Source organism: Harpia harpyja, chromosome 14, assembly GCF_026419915.1.
Source record: "Harpia harpyja isolate bHarHar1 chromosome 14, bHarHar1 primary haplotype, whole genome shotgun sequence".
Lineage (NCBI taxonomy): Eukaryota > Metazoa > Chordata > Aves > Accipitriformes > Accipitridae > Harpia > Harpia harpyja.
This window is the reverse complement of record NC_068953.1, coordinates 3,516,616-3,543,150: the sequence shown is the minus strand read 5'-3', so window position 1 is coordinate 3,543,150 and position 26,535 is coordinate 3,516,616. Positions and strand designations below refer to the sequence as shown.

At 50.4% G+C, this 26,535-nt stretch overlaps 1 protein-coding gene across 3 annotated transcripts; it reads left to right on the top strand.

Moving 5' to 3' along the window:
• The first annotated feature begins 737 nt into the window (after positions 1-737).
• AXIN2 (axin 2) lies at positions 738-26,535 on the top strand. Of its 3 annotated transcripts, none has more exons than XM_052808415.1 (11): positions 738-849; positions 2,042-2,971; positions 8,982-9,122; positions 14,716-14,818; positions 16,749-16,889; positions 17,100-17,596; positions 17,736-17,918; positions 18,203-18,421; positions 19,025-19,120; positions 20,347-20,514; positions 24,726-26,535. In XM_052808415.1, exons 2-11 carry the CDS (start codon positions 2,148-2,150, stop codon positions 24,850-24,852), a joined length of 2,499 nt encoding a protein of 832 aa, XP_052664375.1. In that variant the 5' UTR covers positions 738-849; positions 2,042-2,147; the 3' UTR covers positions 24,853-26,535. The 3 variants fall into 3 exon arrangements, with proteins under 3 accessions (XP_052664375.1, XP_052664376.1, XP_052664374.1); XM_052808416.1 differs by lacking the exon at positions 738-849 and adding an exon at positions 1,231-1,431 and having other exon boundaries at positions 17,739-17,918; XM_052808414.1 differs by lacking the exon at positions 738-849 and adding an exon at positions 1,231-1,431.

The window sequence follows — 26,535 nt, the reverse complement described above, 5'->3', positions numbered from 1 at the left end:
CCGCGGTAGGGTGCGCGGAAGGGCGCGGAGCGGCGCGGAAGGGAGCGCCTGCGCCTTTAAGGCGGCGGAGCGGCGGCTGCCGATCGCTTCCCTTTGATAAGGTCCTGGCAACTCCGTAACCGCTCCGGGATGCCGAGAGAAGGGGGCAAAAAAAAAAAAAAAATCTCCCCCCCCCCCCCCAGATATAATTATTTTATTTTCTTCACGAATAGTGAACACCCCCCACCGCCTCCCCGCCGGGGCAGAAGCTTCCCCCGCTCACGCCTCGCAGCGTGGATGCCCGCGGGCAGGAGAAGCGGGCGGGGCAGGAGGTGCTCCCCCCACTTCGTCTTTTTTATATTTTTTAATTTTTTTTTTTTTGGGGGGGGGGAAGCTCTTTTTTGTGTGCGTACGAGCGCGGCGGGCGGCGCGAAGCCGCGCTACCGCCCTTACAGGACCGCTCCGCCGGCCTCCGCTTTGATGCGCGCAGCGCTGGCGGGGAGAGCCCAGGGGCGCGGGGGGGGGGGGGGGAAGAGGGAGGCGGGGAGGGGCGGGGGGACGGGAGGGAGGAGGAGGAGGCGGGGGAGGGACCAGCGCTTTTGTATTTAAAATAAATAAAATAAATAACCAGGGGAGGGAGAGGAGGGAGGCGCGGATCGCAGTGGGCTCCTTCCCTCGCAGCCCCCCCCCCCCCCCCCTCCTTTCCCGATGCTCTCCGATGCGGTTGCACCGCCGGGGAGGAGAGGAGGAGGAGGAGGAGGAGGAGGAGGAGGAGGAGGAAGGACAGCGGGGGGAGCGGGGCCAGCCTGCGCGCTGCCGGCGGCGGAGAGCGGCGGGGGCCGCGGGCGCGCAGCGAGCTCCGGCTCCGCGGTGAGTGGTAACTTCGGGGGCAGCGGGCCGCGCTCCCGGCGGCTTTTTTTTTTTTTTTTAAATACGGATTTTTAATCTCTTTAACAATTTTTAAATTTTTTTTTTTTTTAGATTTTTTTTTTTTTTTTTTTTTTTGGAAATTCTGGTGTGCGCGCCTTGCGGTGCCCGCTCTGCGCGGGCGCGGGACCTCCGCGGGCGCGGCCGGCCCGGCGCGGCCAGGGTCGGCTGTTGCACAGGGCTCGGAGGATCCAAGTAGCTCCGGACTTTCCCCCCCCCTTCCCCTCCCTTCCTCCTCTTTCCCCCCCCCCCAAGCTCCGGCTCCGACCTCTCTCCTCCCAGCCCGTCGCCATTTCTGGAGCAGGTTTTTATTATGATGATGATGATGATTTTGCACGCCGGTCCAGCTCCGGCAAGCCGGCTCGGCGCCGCCGGGGGGCTACCCCGCTTCCCGACCCCCCCTCACCCCCCCTCCGGTGCTCCTTTCGATTTATTTTCCTCTTTCCAACGCTGGGTTTGATGGTCCCCGGCTCCGGGGGACACACACACACACACAGCGGGCCCGGGATGCCCCGCTTCGCCCAGGTACAGCCAACCCCCCCCGGATATTTTTTTTTTGGGGGGGGGGGGGTCACTTGCTCCAGCATCTTGCAGAGAAGCGCCCCAAAAAGCCCTTTACCCGAGGGGGTGCGCCCCGTCGGGGGGGGGGGACACCGGCCGCCCCCCAGCCCCGCGGTGCTGCTGGAGGAGGGAGAGGGGAGAGAGGGTCTGGGGGTGCAAAATGGAAACCAGATGCCGGAGCAGGGACGCCCTGTGCTGCCGGGAGCTGCCGGGGGGGGGGGGGGGCAGCTCGCCCCCACCCCCAACCCGCCCCCCCCCCCCCCCCGGCCCTGCCCCGCTAAAAGTGCGCCGGGAGTTCAGCGGAGCGGATCTGATAGTCGCGATCGGGCTGGCGATAGAGCCGGGCTCCCTCTTGCCCTGCCTTTTTTTTTTTCTCTCTCTCTGTCTCCCTTTCTTTTTCTTTTTTTTTCTTTTTTTTTTTTTTTGAATGTGAAGAGTTGAAAAGCCTGTTTACTTTTTGTCTTTGATGTTGGGAGGATCTGGTTTTGATTAGATCAATACTCCTTTTTTCTCTCTCCCCCCCCCACCCCCTTTTTTTTTTTTTTTTTTTTTTTTTTTTTTTTCCCCTTTGCAGAGAGGAGGCTCAGAGGATCCCCTGCTGACTCCAGGCAGAGGAAGGCAGAGGCACAGGCAGCTCCTGGAGGAACTGGGAGCCCCTCTCCCCATCGGGCTCCGGAACCATGAGCAGCGCTGTGGTCCTCACCCACCTCCCAGACCCCAGCAGCAGCTTCAGGGAAGACGCCCCTCGACCCCCTGTCCCTGGGGAGGAAGGAGAAGCACCATGCCCGCAACTCGCCAGCTCGTTTCTCCCCAAAAGCCAAAGCTTCAAGGCCATGCCGGTGCCTCCTGCCCCGCGGAGGAATGAGAACGGACTCGGGGAGCCGGAAGGCAGCGCATCTCCAGACTCCCCGCTGGCCAGATGGACCAAATCCTTGCATTCCTTGTTGGGAGATCAAGATGGTGCCTATCTTTTTCGGACCTTCCTGGAAAGGGAAAAATGTGTGGATACCTTAGACTTCTGGTTTGCCTGCAATGGCTTCAGGCAGATGGACCTTAAGGATACCAAAACTTTAAGAGTAGCCAAAGCTATATACAAAAGGTACATCGAGAACAACAGCATCGTCTCCAAGCAGCTCAAGCCTGCTACCAAGACCTACATAAGGGATAGCATCAAGAAGCAGCAGATAGATTCTATCATGTTTGATCAGGCACAGACTGAGATTCAGACCGTGATGGAGGAAAATGCTTACCAGATGTTTTTAACTTCTGATATATACCTCGAATATGTAAGGAGTGGAGGAGAGAATCCTGCTTACATGAACAGCAATGGACTGGGGAGCTTAAAAGTTGTCTGTGGCTATCTCCCGACCTTGAATGAAGAAGAGGAATGGAGCTGTGCAGACTTTAAAAACAAAATCTTGCCTTCGGTAGTTGGGCTATCCAGCAAGACGCTGAGGGTTACGGCGACCGTGAGAGCTACGGAAACGATCGAGAACGGCTACAGGTAAGGGAACCCCTGGAAATGGTGCTTTGTTTTAACTTGAAGGACTCGAGAGTGATTTTCGGAAGGCTGGTGGCGTGGCGTGCTGGGGAGCTAGCAGGGAGTCGAGGGGAGGCCGGCCTTCCCGTGGAGCTGGGGGCACGGGCGCTTCCCCGCACCTCCAAGCGCTGGAATTTAGGGGGTGTTGCCTGGGTTTGGGGGTTTTTCCCCCTCCGTACGGAGGAGAACGAGATACTGTGCTCTTAAGCCCTATTGGCTGTTTCGGTTCTCTTACAGATCAAAAACTTCATAGCAACTATGTCCTCCGGACATACGTTAATTATTGGTTCGACTTTCAAACCTATTAAGAGCAGTAGTAGAGTGGATCGTATAGACGCATGAATAATGTAACCTACTAGTTCCCCAACTCCACCGTCAACCAGTGTTTAACTACGTTGGTTATGTGGGAAGCAATTGTGCGGTCATGCGGGAGGAAATGTATGCGCTTGCTACATCAAACTCTGCAACTTGCACAAAATCTGCTTTTATTTTGACTCCGCGTGTGTGATGTACAGCCTCTCCCATCGCGTTGGGTGTTGGTATCGTGTCAAAGCCGTTTAGGGTGGCTTTGAGCCAATGCATACAGGAGGATACTTAAAATTGAGTACTTAAGGTAATAGAGACGTTCCAGGTAGAGAGCAATAGTAGATCCTTGGTGCTCTCCTGTTGGCCGTGTGCTCAAAGTTAAACTCGTTAGAACGTGGTCGTGTCTCGTGGCAGCTCTGGAGGATGCGGGGAGCGGTGTGTGGTGGCGGGGTCTTCTCGTGCCCTTGTCTCGGGGTGCGTCCGCCTTGCCGAACCCTTCTCTTTTGTTGGAAACGGTGGTGGCACGGTGGTGCGAGGGTGAAGAAAGTAAAGAGCCATCTCCAAGGGAAGGGGGGGATGGGAAAGAGAGACTCCGATGAGCAAATGATGAGTTGTATAATCCTCTGAAAATGTATTCTTTCCTCTCCCCACCCTTGCCATAAATGTGGATTGTTGAATCAGGGCTGAGAGGAGAGGACTCTGCTGGCAGATGGGAGCTCTCCTCTGCTGGCCCGCGAGGTTGGGGTTTGGTATGGTGAGTGTTTGACATCTCATTTACAGGAATTTTGAGAGGGTGTCTGTGATTCATGGACATCAAAGGGCATCAGGCTTCTCCTGGGGACGCTTTGCTGGAGCGCGCCCTCCTCTCCTGCCCTACGGAGAGCTTCCAGCTGTGCCGGGCTTCCCGGTGCTGAGCCGCCGGGAGCTGGGAGGGTGCCCTTGCCTGGGAGGGTGCTGCTGAGCCAGAGACCTCTTTGGTCCTCTCCCTCTCCTGGAGGCCCTCCCTGCCACCGGAGGGGTGATGGAGAGGGGTGATGGCCATGGGCGCAGCCAGGAGGGATGCGCTTGGTCCCGGCGTGGCCTCTGGACCTCTCCTGCTGGGGGGCTGTGTGCGGTGTTGGGGTGGGGGGGGGGCACTGGCTGGCAGCTGGTCTGCGGAGGACTTGGGTTTTGGGATCCTCATCTCGTGCCTGAATGTTGCCGTCTGGGCATCTGCTGTTCTCCAGAACTTGGTTTGAACTGCTGCCCTTCGCTCGCTTTCCAGGAGGGGGATGTTTGATGCTTTTATCTCCCAGCCTTTGTTGGTATTCAGTGCTGGAAGGGCTTGGCTGTAATGTTCTACCAGAGCTGCAGGCCCTGCTAAAAACCCACATGTGCCTTGTCCAGGAGAGCTCTCGCAGAACGGTGGCTGCTTGCCTGATTAGTGCTGGGTTTTTTCCTTTGCTGGTTTTTTTTTTCTTTCTTTCTTTCTTTCTTTCTTTTCTTTTTTGTCCGGGGATTAATGCAGCTTGCTCCTCACATGTCAGATCTACCCTCCTAGGACATTAGGTAGTGCATTTTGCTTTGATCACCTTCTGTTGAATTTCCAGGAGCTTTTGCTCTCCATGGGGCCAAGAGATCTCAATGCAAAGAGAGGGAGGTCAAGCTGAGATGCTTCTCAGTTCCTCCCTGAGCTATCCATTTGTGAAGCCACTTGTGCGTGCATGTGCGAGAAGCTGATGAGCATATGGATGGGTTATCTCTCATCACTCAGCATTTAGGATTGCGTTTAGGATTGGAGCTGAAGCTTGCACAAAGTCTTTTCTGGTGAGTGGCCAAACCACACCTCCCTCCTCGTGTGTGTGATGGAATTAAAGAATTTCTGCTTAGCGCGTTATGGTTTTGAAGCGCTGTGCAGGCTCTTGCCATTCGCTTCGGTGGGTTTCAATGGGATTATACCAGCGAAAGCCGGGAGCGCTGGGCTGAGCACACCTGATGGTGGGAGCAGAGCAATTCTGGGCCAGCCCGCTATTTGGATGGGAGTTCACCTGGAAATCCCAGGGCACGGAGTCACGGCCAAAACCATGGCAAACGGGAGACCGCAGAAACCGTACAAGTTGAAAGACTTTCTTTGGCCCCAGCATCAGTGATGGACAGGAACAGGAGAAGTCAAGTGAAAACACAGGGTTTGCACCTGGCTGCAAAACAGGCGTATGCATGCAAACTGCTGGTTGTATATTTGGAGCCCTAGTACAGGGAATATTTTAAATGCAGAACCTCCCTCTTGTCCTTCAAAGCGACTCCCCTCCCCTGTAGGCTGTGGTTTGGTTAAAACTGGCCTCCCCACGCTGTGCTGGACCTGGCCCCATGCTCCAGGAATTCCAGCTATTATTTATACGCGCTTCTAAATTTATCACGCACGACTTTGTGTACACAGAGAGCGCTTCTTCCTTTGCAGTGCTGCCGTGTAACGTGGTTTTGTTCAGTCCAAGGTGGACTCATCTGCCTCCCATTAAGCTCTAACACCAGTGGGACTGGCCGTGCTTTGAGAAGGCTGGGGTTTGCAGATGGCCTTCTGCCGGCTCCCAGTGCTTCCTGGCCTTTGAAAGGACCCGCCGGTGGAGCTCCTTGTGTGTGAAGTTATTGGAACCAAGTTTGGCTTCAATTATCAAAGTAAATGATGCCATTGTAAAGCTATGCTTGAAGCGGTGTTCTACAATTAGAGCATGGAAGCTGTGATTAACGTAGTTTTGTTAAAATACACCTTTGTTTTTCAGGTTTGTGCATGTGTGTTGTTTTCTGGTTTTGCTTTTAAACCCATGATTGCCCAGTGATGTTTGTCCCAAGAAAATAATGAGATTCAATTTTGCCTCAAAATGCTCCTTGTAGATTTTCTTCTCTCTCTGTAGAAATCTGTGGTTTGAACTGCCAGAGTGTTTTTATTTCTAAGAAGCAGAGTTTGACAATAAAAAAAGCCCCCACGCTCTGAAATTGCACCCTCATAACAGGGGATACAGCCAAGAGCCCCTGAAATTTTTATGGCATTAGAATACCTCTGATATGCCCATTGCCTAACATAGCATATAGAGAGTTACATGCTGTGTGTCATCGCATCAAGATAAGAATAGGCTGAGAAACATCAGACATTCTCCTTGAAGCTCCAGAGCAACTGCTACCTGACAGCTGAAAACACTTTGCATATTGAGTTTAGAGCTGGGGTGTGTGTTTGTGTGCAGCATCTGCGGCAGGAGACCACCGCTTTCCACTGGAATTTAAAACCCTTGCAGGCAACTTGATGCATCTGGGTGCAATTACTGTAGTAAGGTGGTCAAAAGAAAAAAAAAAAAAATTAAACCTAGCAAAACAGCCCCCATTGGTTTTCTTAAAGGAAGTGGGGATTTCTGTGGGGCAGTGTGATGGAGGTGGAGTGTGGGGGCTTACTTTAAAAATGTCAGCTTTAGGGATTTTTTTTTTTTTTTTTTTTTTTTTTTTTTTGGTCCATGAAGTGTTGGAAGGTGAATCGGTGCTGGAGTCCAGTACCGATGGGAAGATGAGTTAGTTCTGGCCACTTTCTCTAATTCTATCTTTCCAAAGGCTGTGTTTGGACACACCTCCTCTCCCTGTGCCCTATTCATACGGACCCGCTGCCTCCGCCTCCACCCCAGCCTCTCCAGCAATCTGTCTGCTGGAAGAACGTGCCAAATCAGCCCTCCTGGATGCAACCAGGGATGACACAGACACCTCCCAGCAAAAGGTGGTGGTCCTGTGCGGGGGAGCATCCTGCACCCCTCAGCCTTGTGGTCCTCAGATGTGCTCTCAAGACCTGAGATGGTTTCAAATCAAATAGTTGTAAGAGCTGCATCCCTTAGACAGCCACCCCAAAAGCCCACCAAGGACCTAGGAGGGGTCGTTTGGACTGCACATCCCCCTGAATCGGAGTAGGAGGCTACATGGTTTTTAGAGGAACTTTTTTGTAGTAGTAGTAGGATAACTTAGCTTTCACCCACATGTGGAATTAATTTATCTTTGAAGATTTAACTTCTTTCCTCTGGCATTCCTTACTATCTCTCTCTTTTTTTTATTTTTTTTTTTTTTTTCTCTCCTTCTTCCCAGATATATATTTTTTAACATCTTGATCTCCCCATCAGAAATGCCTTGGCCTCCTTCGGAAAGGAATGCAGCCCCGGCTGGGTTGAATACCTGCCTGCAGCCAGCCCCGCGCCTCTCATACCAGAGAGGCCTATCTTCCCCACCATGCTTCCCTCTCCTTTTTTTTTTTTTTTTTTTTTTTCTTTTCCCCTTTTTCTTTTTTAAACTGAAGCCTTTGTGGAGGCTCCTGTTTTCTTCCGTGCTGGTGGAGCAAGGAATGCGCGGGGTGCCTGGTTGTTTGTGAGGGATGGAGAGGACATTGCTGCTCACTTAAACCCGGCTGGTCCCCTCCAACCCCCCGTGGGGGCAGGGAGGTGGAAAGCCCATTAAAAAAAACCTGCCGAGCCTGCTGGCACATTCCTTAGGCCCCCAAGTCCTGGGTAAGTGGCCCTAATTATTAAAATCAGCAGTCCTTATCAGATGACAAGGCCTTTTGCTTTGATATACAAAGGCAGAAGCTTAACAACCCCATCTTCCCCTGGAAGAGGAACAAAATGTGCACCTTAACACGCGGCTTTCAAACCTCCCTGCATAATCCCCTTATCGCCTGCCGAAGAGATGTATATTGATCCTGGCTGGGAAGTTGGAGTAATGGGAGGTAGCGGGCAGGGGGATGCCCAGGTCCCCCCTGTGCGGTGACCCTGCCGGGGTGACCCCGCCACGCTCCGTCACAGCTCATGTCGCTGCCCATGAATTTTTCATGCGACCGCTCTTGGGTACTCAACTCGAACATCCAGGCTGGGCTTTGGGTTTGCTTCTCCGAGTGAAGCCAAAGGTGTCGGTGTCGGTAACCTACGCGCCCATTAATGCAACCTGCTGCTCCTGTCCTCACGTCCCCCATCCTTCTCTTACCACCCAACCCTACGCACAAACCCACAAGTTGAACAAGTAGTAGGTTCTCCTAGAAACCGGGCCTTTTTATTGAGTGTTTTTGTAATGCCAGGAAGATGGCACCCGTCTTTGGGAGGCCGAGCCTGAGACAGCAAATTTGAGCCCTGTCCATGCCTCCTCTGACGCGTGGTGGTCCTGCTCCAGGAGTTCCAGGCAGTTCTCTTGTTTCAGGCAACACAGATACCGTAACTTGTATTCCAAAGGGGGCCCTAACTCCTGTCTTCAGAGTAGACTCAAGCATTTATTAGCTGGTGCCTCAATGGCTTTCAGTGGGACTTGAGCTATGAACTTCTTGATCTTTTGCCTGCTGCTGCCCGCAGCAAAACTCCTGCTGACCTCAGCAGTGCAGCATCAAGCTTTAAGGACCAAGTTTTTGAAGGTATCGAAGTATGTAGAGGTGGCTTCCTAGGATTTTCTAAAGCGCGCTTCCAATGTTGAAAGCAACATCTTTAAAGTTGGACTTTGGGTGTGTTTAGACAGAGCGTGTCCTGGTTGTTGCTGGTCTGAGCAATGGGTGGTTGGTTGCTTCTAAAGGAGTTGAGCAGCCAGTGTGCATGGTTTCCATAAGGAAATGCTACCGTGAAACTTGCGTGCTTTTCTCTAGCCCAAGACTGGCTGGTAACTAGATTCCTGTTTTGCTTGTCCCTAGGTCCTTCAAGAGGAACGATCCCGTTAACCCGTACCATGTGAATTCTGGCTATGTTTTTGCCCCAGCAACCAGCGCGAACGATAGTGAAATATCTAGCGATGCCCTGACGGACGACTCCATGTCGATGACGGACAGCAGCGTGTAAGTATCTTGTGTTGGCTGGGTCCTTTGGGGATGTGCCATCTGTGAATCAGCTGCACCGATGCACCGTCGGGGCTTACGGGAGTGATGGCTCCAGGGTCATCACCCAGCTTCTGCTCGCCGTTGACTGGGGGCTGCCGAAACTGAGGTGTGTGCCCGAACCGAGGGGTGTAGCAGGGCATGGTAGCCTCGCTCTTCATGCAGTCGCCGGAGGTATCGGATGGAGTAAAATAATGCGTCCCTCTATTGCCGTTTTGCAACTGCAGCTGAGCAAACATGTTTTCCCCTATGCTAATGGTGCTGCCTGACTAACCCAAGGAGCGTATCTCCCTGAGCCTTTGTCTTAAGGCCAGGCTTCCTTAACTAGTTATCAGTCATCAAAGAGGAGGAGATTACTTCCTGTAGGAAGTACTTTCTGTAATTAAGGTTCCTCATTAATGTCAGAACGTACATTAAGAGGGCCAGTGACCTGAAGGGGCAAATAGCTGCTCATCTAGTGTGGCTGGGGCAGTCTTCAAAGAGCCATTTGAATGGAGCTGCATGGATCAGGTCTGGGTGTTTCAGGAGCATAGGGGTGAGAGATGATGCCGTGGCTGAGCCCAGGGATTGCAGGATCTGTCTTTTCCTCCTGACTCTGCTGAGAAGTGTGCAACTGGCAGCAAGTTGTTTGACCACTCTTCCTCAGTTTGCTTTCCCCAGCAGGAGAGAAATGGTGCTTTTGTGTCTGGGGGTAGAAGAGACAGTAAGACTCACTTAGTGCTCCTAAGGACCATTTTCAACTGGGCAGAAGGCAGATGTTACCGTTTGTGTTTCGTGATCTTCACTTAAGTACAAGTGCTCTAGAAAAGCCCACCCTGTAAACAGAGTGCTGCATTCCTGGTCTTCGTCTCATAGGTGAAGCTTCCCCAGTGTCTCTGTCAGACATGGCCAGTGGTTACTCTGTACTCCTTGGAGAGGTTTGCATGCTGGGTTTTTAAAGTCAACGTGCGTGATGATGCACAACGGAAAACAGGATTTACCAAAAATCCTTGATGGGTAAACAAAAGCTTGCTCTTTTTAATGCACATGTGTGTTTTGAACTGATATTATGGAAAAAAATAGTTTGTTGTCCCACCAGATTCCCTTATTGAACAATATTGGCATTAAATAAAAGGGCTGAATCATAGGGTGACTTCTTTATTTCTTCTTACTGGCTCTGGTTGTATGTGATCATGTGTCAACAGAGCATTCATTGGGTTAGTCATTTCTGGACCAGTGTAGGGTCACTTGGGATTCACAGGGCTAGGATTATACCCTCTCTTCACAGCAATGCCAATTGTGGGCCTTATACAGATGAGAGCACTGAGTGAGAAATAAAGTGCATGGTGGATGAAAGGCTTAACTGAATCGCTTTCAGCCCATTGTTAGTCCAGGGGAGCTTAGCGGGGATGAGAGGGCAGCAGCCCGCTTTGAAATTTGCTTGAACAAGTGAATAGGAGCTCCCCATAAAGCAGCGCGTGAAAGGAGCCTGCCTGTTTTTTCCTGCCATAACAATAGCCCGCGCAGGCTGTGAGAGTTTGGGGAAGCTTGGCTGATTAAACTGCCCGCAGCTCCAGGTTGGGGGGCGGCGGGGAGGGCTGGGGAGGGGAGCGGGATGGCGGAGGTTGGAGGAATATTTCCTGCTGCACAGCCGGTCCCCTGGGCATCCCCGGAGCCACACTCTGTCCGCGGGGCCGGGAGCAGGCGGGCACGCCGGGATGTTGGATGGTTTTGGAAGTGGGAGAGGTAAATTGGCAGTTTGGGAGGCTGGGCTTAAAGTTAAGGCTGATGTAAAACTTCCTTTGCAGAGGCGAAGGGCTGCTGCCAAGATTGCAGTAAAACATGTGGGATTTGCAGCCTCTGCTGGCACCTGGCTCTGCTGGTTGCTGAAGATGCTGTGAACGTGTTTGGGGCACAAACCCGCCATGCTTTCACAGGCTGAGCCCGGGTGCTCTTCTGCCTGCGAGGTTTTACCCCCCTTTAACAGAGGACCTGGGTTTATTCTGTTTCGTCAGTGCGAATGCAAATTAGTTCTTTTGGCTTATATTGGTATCAACTGAAGAGGAAAAACTTGTTCTGGAAAAGTCTGTCAGACATAGCAGTAAAGTGAGGTTGGTTTGTATTTTTTTTTTTTTTTTAATAAATCTAAATCTGAACTATACTGGAATTAGGAGGGGTCTCCAAATAATGCACAATCTGCCTTTTTTATTTTATTATAGTTGCTAGGGATCAGTCTGTCCGTATCTATTTTGTAATAGCCACAAAGCATCATGCAAATTTGTATTTCCATTTCTTGATTGGGGGGGAGAGGATAGGGGATTTTTTTTTATTTGCTTATATCTTATTTATGGATTTACTTTGGACACAGGGGAATGCTGCTGAGCAAACTTCAAATATTACCTTATCTTACAAACCAGGCTTTTGATGTTGGCAAGATCAGAGGCTTGTTTCAGAGCCGTTGCCAAATGAAGATGGGAGTGAATGCATATGCGCATGAGTCTGATATTTCAAAGCAGCAGTAAAACTACATTCAGGTTAGGTCAGGCACATCTGAGTCAAAAGGCTAAGATAATTGGCTCAGCTTAAATGGCAGCTGACTGGCTAGAAGACTTCAAACTAGTGTTTCCCCCAGAAACAGATTGGCTTAGCCCCAGCCTGGTTAGCTGAAATGTTTATAATTAAACTCTACTATTTAGTGCCTAAACTCTGTAGCTCTTCAGCCCGCAGCTTTTAGTAGCCAAGAAAGTGAGTGCAAATGTTTGCTGCTGGAGCAAGGGGAGAGGTAGGACCTGGAGAGCTGGGGTTAACCCTTCTCCTGCCCCAAAACCTCTGGCCAAGCTCAGCCTTTTCATTTCAAAGGTACTTTCTCCTCGGCTGACGGGTCTGTTTCAGCATCAGGGTTCCCCCCACACCCCCGTATCTCTTGCTGTACTGAGCCTGGCTCCCGCTCCATCCGTCTGTCCCTCCTGCAGTCGGGGATCACCCGTTGGTCACCCCTTCAACCCCGGCGTTGTCCATTTCCCCCCTGTTTTATATGGAAGGCCTAGGTTTAGCGAGCACTCATCAAAGTGGCTGTAAAAGTCCCTCCCCAGTCCCCAGGCTGACTTTCCCGAGCTCCTCCACAGCCTTCCCATCCTGGTGAAATACCTCTTTTTCTTTTTTTTTTTTTTTTTTTTTAAATCTTTTTTTAACTCTGCACATTGTAACAAGTTGTAAAACTCTTCTGACAAGGCAGGGCTGTAGAAGCAGGGAGCAGGAGGTTTGATGTGGGGCTCTGTGGTGCAATCGGAGGAATTTTAGGGGAAAAGAGCAGCTTTCGTACCAACCTGAACGAGGGCAAGTCTTAAATAAAGTGAGGAGCTGTGCTGTTGGGTCAGCGTTGCTTTTCCTCCTCCTTTTCGAGCCGCCCTTCCCGGGCATGGCGTGAGTCCCCGCTCCCGCTCCGTAGCCTGTCCCAGGACCATCCCTTTGAGCAGAGTCAGACCCCCGGAGCTGGGAGCATGGGGACACCCCGCAAGGAGATGTCCTCCCAGCTCGGTGGCCGCAGCAGAGGGGTTGGGGATGGCATCTCGCCCTTGCAGACCTGGAGAGAGGTGGGGAGCGCAGGAGGGCTGGGGGGCTCGCTGTTGTCCCTTGGTGGTGTCCTTGGGTACCTTGTGTTGAATGCACAGACCTTCAGCTGCTTCCCCGCTCTTCCCCATCTGGCCTCTTGGACTGCCATTTACAGAGGACACCTCCTCTTTAATTGAATATGTTAACGGGATTAGTCCCGTATGTATGTGTGCGTGTAACGTGCTCAGGCTGGCATTTTGACTTACCTTTAAAATGCCTATTTTACTTGTTATTCCCTATATTGAAGGTTTTCCCTAAGAGACCCTTATCTCAGTAAGCCTCACTGAAGCAATCCTTCTCTGAAGGTACAGATGATTTGGTTTTCACCTTAGATTTGCTCTTCCCTCATCTTCCTCCAAAGCTAAGCCATGTCATGTGCCCAAAGCCCTGTTGCCACATGGGTTCGTGGAGCAGAAGCGCTCGGTGGCCACCAGCGGCTGCGGTTGGTGGCCGTGGCCGGCTGTGATGGCTGGTGCGTGCTGGGCCGCTTCCCCAGAAAGCGCTCCACAGCCCTGTGTTGTACAAGGGGGACATTAGGACAATTAGTTCCTTCCACTTGTAACATAATGTGCGTTCGTGGACCGTGTCCAGAGGAGGCTGATCTTGTGGCACCAAGGACTTCCTTTGCGGTCCCAGCGTGCTCTCTTTTATTGTAAAGATTTTTCAGATTTTATTAAGATGAAATTGTTCCAATCTTTCACTCCAGGCTTTGCAGCTTAATCTTGCTCATTAGGACAATTTAATGGCAACTGAGCGCTTTGGCCAAGATCTTCACAGAGCCCTGCGATAGATAGCATGCTTCAAACCTTGAGCGTGGAGCGATGGCATCTAATCATCCTCCTCAAGGGAAGGGACCTGGCGTCTCCGGGAAGGTGTTCCCTCATGCCTCATCTCCGGCTACGTGTCCAAAACACGTTGATGTGCGTCCACCACCACCGTGGCCACAGGAGGTGGCACGCAGGGATGCCGTGCCGCGTTGGCTTCTCCGGCAGCAACGTGGGGGCCGACCGCTGTCTGCTCGGCTGCCGCCGCTCCTCCTTGGGCAGGAGCTATTTTCTCCGCTCAGGAGATGAGTCAGGTGTGGGGGCAGGTGGATGAAAGGACGGGGGGACCGGAGATCAAGGTTATTCAGCCAGTCTGAGGGAAGGGGTGGAATTCGACATTCAGGATCTCCAGGCATGCTCTTCTGGCTGTCCCCACTGTCTGTAGAAGGCCCTTTAATCCTAACCGAGGTAATTTTTTGTGTGGCCGCATGAAAACACCCTACGTTGCCTCAAGCGGGCTGCGCAGGGGGGCCGTTCCCACCAGTGCTCCTCGCCTGGTCTCTGCTCGTGGCTTCTTGGCCGTAGGCTGGCGTGGCCAAGGGGAGCAACGTCGTGCCCGGAGGGTACGGCCCGGCTTTGCTCATGCCTCACGGTGGCCTGCCTGTGCCGGCCAGCCTCGGGGCAGGAGAAACATCTCGGATCTTAAGTAGGGCTAGAGATGGGGAGCAGCCTTCTGGTGGCCATCCATCTTCAGCCTCTTCCTTCTTGCTTCCACTGCGCCAACGGTCTGTGGGGTGTTTTAGACCTTGAGGAGACCTGTAGTCTTAGAGAGTGTAATTTGGTGGTGAAAAAGCAACAAAAGCAAAGGGCAGAAGCAGAAACCTAGCATTCGAAGGGCCTTTCTGTAAGGTGCCTCAGAAGCGAAGCGGATGGGGTCTTTCAGCGTGTCTCCATACGGAGCTGCCTTCAGCTTGCTTTTCAGCTTTTGCTTAATTACTGCACCTCCACGTAGATGGTGACACAGGCACTTCCCAAGCCCCCAGATGTCTGAGGCTTCGGGTGACGTCCAGAGGGCTCAGCACCTCTGGGAACGTGGGCCTGTGGCGTGCCTGGGTGGTTTCAGAGGTGATGATGGAGAAGCGTCTTGGTAAGAGCATGGGGAGAGCCCCGACTGACGGTGACCTCTCTTCCATATGCAGAGATGGGATCCCCCCGTACAGAATTGGGAGCAAGAAGCAGCTCCAGCGGGAAATGCATCGGAGCGTCAAAGCCAACGGTCAAGTTTCTCTACCTCATTTTCCGGTAAGTTCAGGTGGGAGCTGGCAGGGGCCGGGTTGGCCGTGGGAAGTGGTGGGACTGGGAATGGGCACACGTGGAGGGAAGGGAGCAGGGGAGGTGAACATTTCCATCCCTACGTGATGCCAGAGAAGACTTGCTGCTTGGTGTTGGGCCGGAGCCACGTGCTCTCAGCATCCTCGCCAAAACCTGCTTGGGTACAGTCACATTTTGGTCCTTCCCTGAAAACCAGGTGTTAATTAGGGCTTTTCAATGGCACCGAATTTCCCCTCCTGGTCTAAACCCAAGCAGAGATGCCCCGGTTGGGTCTAAGTGAGAGCCTTGGCTCTGGCCACCACCCTGACGCCTTCGCCGGTGCCGAGCAGACCGGGGCTTGGCCTCGCGCGCATCGCCAGCGGCCTTCGGAAGCAAACCATCTGTAAGCCGGCGGGAAGCAGGATCTCCCAAAAGAGAGACATTTGCAGCAGATACGTGCCTTGCTTTGAGGGGATCCGATTCGCGGCGTTGCTGTGCTCTCAAAAATTAACAACTCGCTGACTTGCTAATTCAGTTGACTTGCAGACTCCCGATTCCTGCAGTGAATAAACTGTTTACACAGACAAGTATAAACTTATCTTGTCTTGAGATTAATATGCTAAAATTCCTCTTTCTGCTGTCTTAAGCAGCGAGAAATCATAGATGATATTTCTGGTGGAAGAGGGGGGGTGGTTTATGCGGTTTTTCTTTTTGGTATTTTTTTTTCCCCTTCCTCCCTAAAGAAAGTTCTATAGCCTGAGCTTGTAAATTAGATTATTTTGTCCCAGGGCGTGCAAATCGACTTTCTCTGTAAGGCAGTGCTTTGATCAGGGACTGAATAGAGCCAGCTTGTGTAAGAGTGACAATTTCCAGCAGAGTGGCCTTTTTCTACCCTCACATCATTTCTGGAGCTAAGTGGTTGCCGGAGAGAGGCCCCACCTCATCTGGTGGGTAGTATGTGAAAGAGTTGGCAGTTCAGCTTTCTGCTTTCAGGGGGGAAAAAAAAAAAAAGGAGGGAGAGAGAGGGAGAGTGGGGGCAAGGAGTGGGGTGCGTGGGGGTGGCAGGAGGGAGGGCAGAGTCCGGTGGGTGGTTTCTTTTTCCTCTTTTTTTTTTTTTTTTTCCTCCCCTTTTCCTGCCATGTTTGCTTCTTTTGGCAGAAATTCGCGTTTTGCCTTTTTATATTCTGCACTTGATTTGGAGATGTTCCCTTTTTCCCTTGATAGATCTGCTTGAGGCAGCCAAGCTCAGCAGTGTAGCACTGCTAGCCTGCAGCAGCTTTCTTCATTTTCTGTACAAAGAGATGGGGGGGGGGGGGGGGGGAAGAGATCTAGGACACTGTTGAGACAACACTACCTCAAAGGTGCCCAGTGTGTAGCCAGGAAATAAATTACCAGCACTTCTCTGATCTGCAACCGTTTGACTTCTTTTTTTTTTTTTTTTTTCTTTTTTTTTTTCTCCTTTCCCTTTTTCTCCCCCATCTTATTTTTTTTAATTTCCAACTCCTTTCTGTTTATACTCACTTTATTCCTTGAGTTAAAGTCTCTCCCTCCCACCTCAGAGGTTTTTTTTGGGGTTTTTTTTTTTTTTTTTGATGTTTGACAACAGTCTTTGAAGATTTTCTACTTCAGAGTAGCTACTGATGGGCTGGTTGTACTACAGAGAGAACAAGCGGGGTTCCTCAGAGTGCGACCAACTGCTCCTGCCGAAGGCAAACGCTGGTGGGGAGGATGTCACTCCATGAGGCCACAGCACTAGCTCATAAAAATCCAGAGCAGACCATGCCTAGTTGCGGTCGTCTTTTCATCCAAACATGGAGACACAACAAGCGTAGCGGGCCCGGCGATGCCGCTCCGGCTAAGCGCCCTCGTCCCGCACCGCCCGCTAAACATGCCTTGTGCCTTCTGTCCCCGCTCCTTGTAGAGGACCCACCGTCTTCCCAAGGAGATGACCCCGGTGGAGCCGGCTGCCTTCGCCGCGGAGCTCATTTCCCGGCTGGAGAAGCTGAAGCAGGAGCAGGAAACCATGGACAGTCTGGAGGAGAGGCTGCAGCAAATCAAGGAGGTAGGAGGATTAACCCTCCCGGGGCCGGGCAGAGCTCGCTGCTTGCCGCCCAGCTTTGGGGGGGTGAGGAGGGGGCCGAATCCCGCTCACGGGGAGGAACGCGTTTCGATCGCGCTGCGGTTCACGAGCCCGCGGGGAGGACATCCCGGCGCGCGCCTCGCCGGCTCCTCGTCCTCTTGCATTTATTCCTCGCCATCGCTTGGCCGGCAGGACGAGGAGAAGGAGGGCTCGGAGCTCCCCGCCAGCCTGCAGGGCAGTCGGGAGATGGCGAACCCCCAGCATCCGCAGCACCCGCTCTCGCTCCTGCCCTCCGGCAGCTACGAGGAGGACCCCCAGGCCATCCTGGACGAGCATCTCTCTCGCGTGCTGAAGACCCCCGGCTGCCAGTCGCCCGGCATGGGCCGGCACAGCCCCCGCGCCCGCTCCCCCGACCGCCTGCCGATGGGCAAGCTGCAGCCCGGCGCGGCCTCGCCGGCCTCGTGCGCCCTGGTGGGTAAGGGATTCGTCACCAAGCAGACCACCAAGCACGTCCACCACCACTACATCCACCACCACACCGTGCCCAAGACGAAGGAGCAGATCGAAGCGGAGGCGGCTCAGCGGGTCCAGTGCTGCTGCCCGGCGGGCAGCGACTACTACTGCTACCCCAAGTGCAAGGGTCACACGAAAAGCACCGACCCCCCTCTCCCCCCGCTGGAGCCCTTCGGGTAAGTCACGAGCATCTCGCTCCGTTGCACCCACCCCAAACCATCGCCCCATCATCCCCCCTGCGATGGGGCTGACTGGGACAGCCCCAGGGCAGCGCAGGGGGCTGACGGTGGGCTCGTGTCCTCTTCTCGCCATCAGCAGGACGGGCACGCTGCCGAAGAGGCTGGGCAGAGGAGCGGAGAGCATCGCCCTGCCGGCCGGGGACGGGGGGCTGCCCGGCCCCGGCGGGGTGCAGCTACCGGGGGGCGAGGCGGACCGGGCGCAGAACGTCTGGCAGTGGATGCTGGAGAGCGAGAGGCAAAATAAGCACAAGCCCCATAGGTAAATACGCAGCTGTCTACAGCAATATCGCTCCCGGTAAATATTTATATATTACATGGGCTGTCTATTTTTACAATCGCTAAAAACAAATGAGACTCTTTGCTCCTCCGGTTTAATATAAAAGCTGTTCCGCAGAACCAGAAAAACCACAAAAATGTCATGTTTTTGGCAATAAACCTCCTTTCATGTTATGACAGACTTTTGAGAGGGAGCGAGCAGAATAGGAGCTGCTATTAAAGTCATATTTTCCAGCTTTTCTAACCCGACTTCTTCCCCTCCCCAAGCACACAAAGCACAAAGAAGGCCTACAGCTCCGACTTCGCCAAGGGGGCCCCCGGCCGCCACCACCCGTGGGGGACGGGCAGCCACCCGCGTGGGGTGCAGCCCGCCCACCCCTTCGTCCAGGACCCCGCCATGCCCCCCCTCACCCCACCCAACACCCTGGCGCAGCTGGAGGAAGCGTGTCGCCGGCTCGCCGAGGTCTCCAAGCCGCAGAAGCAACGGTGAGAGCGGCGGGAGGGATGGTGCGGGTCCCGCGGTGGGGTTTGGGGAGCAGCGGGGGTCGGAGAGGTTCTGCTGGGTGCTGGTTGCCCTCGTCTTCAGCCAACGCTCGGGCTGACGGCGGGCAAGGCGGCGGGTCGACGCCGACGGCGTCCTCCCCGTCTAGGGAGAGGGGCAGCCGTGGGGGCCAGTCCGTGGGGACGCGTGACAGCACGCCTTGGCCGAGCCCCAAGGATGAGCCTCCTTATTCCGACCCCACCCTACCCCGGCGCAAATAGTTTGAGTCCTAGACTATTACTTCCACTCTTTTGATGGCTGTAATTTGCCCATTTTTCCTCTGGGACGGACTCCAGCTACATACCAAGTGGAGAATTGGACTGGTTATCGTTCATTTGGGTATGGAAGGATAAATTAGCCCACAGCATTTTTAATTCTTCCTTTGATTGTTTACAACATGTGAGGGTTGATACAAAGAGCGAACTTAATGACCCACAGGAGACTTCAATTAGGAAGACTGTATTTCAACAATTTTTTTAAAAAGTTTTTTTTTTTTTCTTTTTTTTTTCCCCCTTCTTCCCCACTTGCCCTCCCCCTCTCCACTTCAGATGTTCAACCTCAAATCAGCAGAGGGATCGAAACCACTCCGCTGCCATTCTGGGGGGAAACACCCCTTTCTGCAATGCAAGTCTAACGACAGAAGAGTGAGTATTGCACACGCAGAAAAGGATTGGGAAATATATGTATATAATAATTATATTTTCATTAAATGGATTCCGCTTTGAAAAGAGAGGAAATTCTTATATCTGAAATTTCGTCTTTCAAACATTCTTCTTAAAGAAAGAACAAAACATTTTCAAATCTTGTCTCTGGCTCTTTTTAGCTTGCATTCCTGTAAAGTGGACAAAGATTGGATTAGTCTAATTACAGGATGGTTCTTTTAACAAGAAATCTGCTACAGAGAGGTCTAAAATGGCCTAAATAATTAAAGTTTTCTTTCTTACCCTCTTCATCTTAAGCAATGAGTAATGTTTGAAGTCCAGACTGAGCCACCTGACTAGAGCCTTTCATTTTTAATTGGTTGACCTTAAGTCCACCAGCTGTCTTTGCTAGCAGCTTTTTTTCTGAAGCCACTCTACAAAGACTTAGAACAAATTAGGAAGACTAAATTACTGCGGACTAACACTTTGTGACCTTTTGACATGCCAAGTGTACATTGCCTCAGAAGCAGTTGTAGATTTGGCTGCATGGTATTCACTAGAGCGTTGCCATTTTGCTGGGTAATATTGTTTTAATTATTCTTTAAGAAGGGTTTCTTAGTGCAAGTGACAAGATCCAGTTAATTTTATCCTCACCGGGAAAAATAAGATTACCTGTGTACTTCAGGTGAATAATCTGGCGGTGGTTTTGCTTTGTTAGCTGTTGGTGGTTGCAGGTGGTTTTATGCATGAGAAGAAAGCTTGGCAGATGCTTCATATGAAGGCAGATGAAACGAGCCTTTTAAAATCAGAGGTGTACAATGCTGGGGCTTGCTAGGTAGAGGTTGGTAGCCCATGGCGAGCTCTATGCACGCTCACCTGGCCCGCGGTCCTGCTCTCGTGCTTCCAGCAAGCATCTAACCTCCATCCCTCGGTTCTCCCATCCATAAAATGGTACGAGGTCTCTGCTGCCTGGGGCTGGGCGCTTTGCGATGCCACGATTCCCACCATCACAGCGAGCAGGAGCTGTTGTGGGAGCCCGGCAAAGGGCTGTGCAAAGGCACCATGACAAATTCAGGGCAAATACAGGAATATCTGACTTTTCAGGTCACACCCAGGGTATTTCTGACCAGCATTACGTGTGGCAGAAACACTGCTGGATTGAGTGCGGTGAAGCGGCCTGTTCTCAAATGGAAAAATAGAGGGGGTTTTGTGTGTTTCCTGTTTTTCAGTCACAAAGAGCCAAAGAAACTGCCAGTTGTTCACACCTCTCAGTCAAGTGAGTTGGTTGTCACTTATTTTTTTTGCGGAGAAGAAATTCCCTACCGGAGGATGTTAAAGGCCCAGAGCCTGACACTTGGGCACTTTAAAGAGCAGCTGAGCAAAAAGGGAAATTACAGGTAAGAATTTGTGATATGTTTGTTCTTTAGTATGTTCTAATAGGTCAAAAGAATCGGCAGATATTTGGCAGGTCTACCCGCAATGACACGTTTACCTCGCTTCTCAGAGGCTGTAGATCTTACTTTACTTTCTTCTCGCTCAAACCAAGAGCAACTTGGGGATGGAGAAAGGGGCTCTGAGCTGCAGCTTGGTTGGGGGGGCCACCTCCTCGCCATCTCCCTCCCCAGCCTCCTCCCCCAATTGCATAAGGATGCAGGCGTCATGCTCCAACCTTTCTCCAAAAACCTTGAATATGAGGAAAAGCTAGGATGGCCTTGTGGTGAAGGCATGGAGCGGTGGGGTTCAGTTTCCAAACCGGGGTCAGCGTTCATCTTGGTGCTGGCCTCCTGCTTTGCCTACTCATTTAATTTTTTCATTTTTAATTTTTTTTTTTTTTTTTTTTGCAATGGTGTGGCCGTAAATGGGGTCAGTGAAAGGTTTGGATGTTGTATCTAAGTGGACATGTAGCTGAGATGCAGAGAGCTCGCTTTTCATTAGGGAAAAAAACCTCTGCCCTGCAGGGAAAGCTCCATCAGCGATACAGAGTTCCTCCTCAGAAACACCAACAAACCCTGCCTGTCTGGTTTCCAGAGCCCAGCTCCCAGTTTAACCAGTTTGCTTCTTCCCCTGCTCTAGTTCCCATGGCAGTAGCTTCACGTTGGCTGTTTTTGCTGTAGTTTCCCAGCGGATCTGGGCGCTAGTGGGACCATCCGTTGGCCGCTTCTCCTGCAGGGCGAGCAGGAGAGGGCTGTTCCAGCTTTAAGTTTTGAATTCACGTTGAATTTGGTGGGGCTTCAAAGAGCCAGATGGCCTGTCCTGTAACAGTCAGCATCTGATATAACCTCCAAATGGTCATCTGGGTTTGGTACAAGGACTTTCCAGCTGGTCTTCCATCACTGGCCTGTCTCTAGCTTTGGAAAGTCCACCTGTGGAGATCAGAAGTAGGTCACCCAAGGGTGCTCTGAGCCTGGGGGATACCGAGCTGGGGTCTGCCTGTGGCTGTTGCACAGTGGGGCTGAAATAATGCCAATCTTTCCCCAAAACCATCTTTGCAGCCCGCCCAGCTGCCATCAGATGGCAGCAACCTGCAAGTACACCCAACCTGGACAACCTCCAGGAGAGGTTCCTGGGCTTCTTGCACCGTTGTGCCATTTTCCAGCCCCTAAAGCCTCTCCTGCTGTGCTCCTCTGCCGGCTGCTGCAGCCTCATGCCCTGCTTGCAGACCAGTTTCCCTGGCCTCACCACTGGTCTGCCACTGCTCCAGTGGCTGTGTAGTCATCCCCCCGCCCTGCCAAAAAAAAATCCTTTTTTGTGTTTGTTTTCTGTGACATTTTTTGTGTGATGCCCGAGTGCAGGAATAGGCTACTAAAACCTCTGTGGCCAAAAGCCCCTCCAGGTGCAATTATTTGTGCCTTGTCAGACTGTAATTACTTTAGAAAATGTTTTTAAGTGACTGACAAGGATGAAACAACGTTTTGCTTAGATCTCACCCCTTTACACCTGGGTAAAGACAATACAGAAATTTATAAAAGGAACTTGGGTACGTGCCCAGTATTTTATCTTGCACAGACACAAGGTGAAACTAATTACACAAATGTGTGTACCTCCAGGGAATCATTTTGATCTAAGCTTTGACTTTTGGCTGGACTTTGAGTGAAACTGCGGGTGACCTTCAGGGAAGAGGTCCGCAGTGCCCGGAGTAGCGTGTGTGTTACGGGGAGGCACTAACTAGGCTGCTTTGGTCACATCTGGCATTGATTTCTTTTTAAGGCACATTTAATAAGCATGTCTTTGAAGCCGTTGCCTTTCATTTAATGCACAAAGACATGCAGAAATGCTCCGCTCTCCAAATTCTTTATTGATTGGATCAGTTTGCGAGGCGGGTACCTCGGGCTCCCGTGATGCCAGAGCCGCACGGCCGGCCCCGCCGTGGGGCAGCCGCCGGGAAATCGCCGCTTTGCTTTCCTTCCCGCCCCCCACCCCACCAAAAAAAAAGGAGGAATTAAGCAGTGATTTAATACTGATGGCGTTAACAAAAAACAAACATACATGCACAAAAAAACTGGGTGGTGTCGGGTAATCTGAAGATGGCAGCGGTTCAAAACAGAGCTGTAACGCCAGGCCTGGCCGCCTCGATTGGTGCCAGATGTCCCAAAAAATAAAAAAAAAATTTAAAAAAAAAAAGAGCAAAGCTTGCCACATAAAATATGTTTCAATGGAAAGCCCATTTCTGAGCAAATAAGAGCAGAGTGACTTGTTTGAAGATGTTGTGGGGGAGGATTTTTTTTGCTTTGCCGCCTCCTTTTCTTTTTTTTTTCCCCCTTTTCTCTGTGAAATAAGGTTGTAATTATGTAAAAGGTCATAGCGTGTTTTCTCAAATAAAAATTTTGTAAACACAGCCAGCGCTTGGGCTTGTGGAGGAAGTTATTGGGAAGAGCGGCTGTTATCTGGAGAGGGGCGGAGAAGGGGAAAGGGAAGAGAAAGTTCTTTGTAATTCATTCAAACTTTCCTTGGGTTTTTTTGGTTTTGTTTCAAGGCTGCTGGCCTGGGGAATTGTGGCCTTGACCTGCAGCATGAAAGTTGGTGGGAGTTGGGCCATTGACTTCAATGAGTGCAGGCTCTGAAGGACTTAAATAAGATGTTTTTCCTTGCTGAGCCATTAAAGAAGCAACATGTGTCAATTCAGCTTGGACTGACTTTACAAAAATAAATCCTAACCATACCTTGACTAAATGGAGCTGGTTTCAGCTCTTTGACTAAAAAGCCAGCTTTTATCCCCCTACCAAAATAATTTTAGTGTACCCTAAAAATAAATAGATTTGCAGGCTGTTGTTACGGAGTATTTTAAAAATGTGTAATAGAACAGTCACTAAAAAAAAAAACCCAAACAAATTCTAAGGCCCTGCCGTGGCTCTTTCAGTTTTAATAGTAAAAGTGAGCTTAATTTGATCTCCTTCCCCATCCTAAAAAAATAACAACTGCAAACCCCTTTCCCCCAACAAACATCTGCCAACCCCAGTTGTCTGGCAACTACAGGGGAGGGGTGTGGGAGGGGTTAATTTTTTTATATTTTTCTTTGTAATCCATCCGATGAAGGTCTTGCCATCCCTGGTGATCAGATGGCAAAGCACTTTTCCAAGGGAGCAGGCATGTCCAAGGAGGTGTGCGGCGGCAGACGGACAGGCTCCCTAAATGCTACCCCTCTGAATGGAAGCCCTTCATTTGTGCATATGCAATTAAGCAGCCTTAGAAGGAAGAAAGCTCCAAACGGGATAAAAGGAACCTTTAATCAAGAAGCTGAACGGTCTAATTCAGGATAATAGAGGGGTCCTTACTGTTTGACACAGGAGGGGTGGGGGTGCTTTTTGTCTCTGGGAGCGTTGGCTTCATGATCTAACGACCCGGAGCAAAAGAGCAGGAATGCAGGACACTGCTACTTGACCTCGCCGTGTCACGTCCCGCAGGCTGGACCAGGGCTGCTCTGACTGCTCGGAAGCGTCGGGAAACAAATACAGGAGTTTCTGTCACCGAAAATGGATATGTGAGTTAGGCATTTGGTTGTTTCGAATGTGAGGCTCCTGGGTTGTTTTGTTGTTTTTTTTTTTTTTTTTTTTTTTCAGGAGGAGTACTGCAGAGTTTCAGCTTTTGCATTGCAGGAAGCTGGGATGGTTTTCTTTTAATCCATCCGTATGCCTAAAAAGCCTCTCCTTTTAATAACAGTTGCTAATTTTAATGTTGGGCTTCAGCTTTGAAACAAGAAAACACATGAAAGAAAGAAGGTGGGGAGAGAGGGGAACCTTAAGAACGCTTTGCTTTGAAATTCTATTTATTTATTTTTTAAATAAGATATTTGACTAGAAATCTTTCTAATTTTCTTTACGGCTGAGGATAGCCACTGCCAACGCGTATAATTTACTCACTGTAGAAGCTGTTGTCACCGCTAAGGAGCGTGCACAGCCCTGCTCCCTCTGTCCCATCGCCATCCCTGCAGCCCCGGGGATGCTTTCATGTTGCTGGACCTGAGCAGCCCTGAGGTTTTCCTGGCCATGCTGGGCGCTGGAGGAGCATCCTAGGAGGGAGAGATTGGAAATGTTGTGGTTAAAAGAACGGCCAAAGCATCCTTTGCTTTACCTTTTGATTTTTAACTGTGTTTTAATTCTCCTTACCACAGATACTACTTCAAAAAAGCAAGCGACGAGTTTGACTGCGGTGCGGTGTTTGAAGAGATTTGGGAAGACGAAACCATCCTGCCGATGTACGAAGGAAGGATTCTTGGGAAAGTAGAAAGGATCGATTGATGGCATCTGTGTTTCTTAAGAAAAGTTAAGCTAGAAAAGTCTTTGGACACACAACAGGAGTGATGACAAGGAAAGTAAAAAAAAAAAAAAAAAAACCAAACTCTGAAGGAAAGTTTTGAACCAATGAAGAAAAAAAGTGAAGTCGATGAAGACTTTGCTGAATTAGCCTTAGAGGAAAAAAATGGCATTTATTATTCATGAGTTGGGTACTGAGATGATAAAACCCCTGAACTATTTATTAAAAACATGACCACTGTTGGCTATTGGAGATGCAGACCGTGTTTGAGAGACTTCCATACATAATATATGATTTCCTGGGGATCTGAAATGTATGGACTAAGAGAAACTGTGTATAGCTTACCTTAACAGTAATCCTTATTGATATTTATTGAACAGTCTGTTTTCCCTTAAGTCCAGTTTTTGGATATGCTGCTTTAACAATGGAGAAGAGAGGGGCTGGGAAGTGGGGTGTTGGGAGGAAGTATTATTTTATTTTTTTATATCGTTCCCACTATCTAAAATTTAGGAGTTTGGCTATGAGCGCATTTGTGATTTTTTATTTTTTTTTTTTTTAAGGGGGAGGAGGGAAGGAGTGACATGCCCCTTATTTCTCCGAGTGAAGATAAAACTTTTCTAAAGAAATAATAATAAAAGCCGAAATAAAAATACTGTCCTACCATTCATCTAGAGACCGGTGCATTTTAATCTATGCTGCTCTAATTTGAAATAAAGGTCTTAAGCGTTAAATATGTTAGATGCAATATAAGAACAGCAACTTGTTATTCTGTCCATGGATTTCTGCGGTGTGAGGTTTTTGCTTTGCTGCTGTCAGTGGTGAGGGTACCATGTGGTGGCCAGTTCCTCTCTTGGTCGAGGCAAGATAGAGCAAATCCCTGAGCCTGGGAGAGCTGTAGAAGAAGCCATCCAGTCCCCGTTCCCATACTTAGCACACCAAAAGGACACGCTGCAAAAGCCAGGTTAAAAAACCCGTACGTATTCCACATAGCTAGCTAATTTTTTTAGCCATTCTACTTCAATGTTAGCACAACTTGTATTTCAACGATGTGTAACTACGCTGGGGCATATTTTCAGATTGGTGTGGAGCGCGTGATTCGTTGTGTGGTGGTTTTTGGTTTGGTTTTTGGGGTTTTTTTTTTGCCTTACCTTCACAACACCCATGTGAGCCCGTGGGAGATGTGGGCGAAGGCTCTCTGCAACCCTTGGCAGAGCTTCGTGTGTGCGTGTGCGCGGGTGTTGGGACAGAGCGACCCTTTCCCGAGAAAGACCTTGCATTTCTACAGTTGGGTTTTGTGTTGATTAAGTTAATCTGTGCATTCTGTTTGCCATTGCTACTTTGTATAAGTCTGTATATATTGTAGAAAATGTATGGTGAAAATATTAATACACTATCTCTAGTGTTTTTAAAATTTAATCAGTACAGTACCTGTGCCTGCATGGTGTTACGAGACCATGCGTCGCCCTATATTCAGGGTTCAAGCTTTCCCTTGTTTGTTTAAGGGGTTTATGTATAAATATATTTTATGCCTTTTATTACAAGTCCTGTACTCATGACTTTTGCCATGGCATTTTGTTCTACTTATACTGTAAATTATGCATTATAAAGAGTTTCATTTAAAAAAAAAATTACTTGGTACAATAATTATTGTAATTAAGAGATGTAGC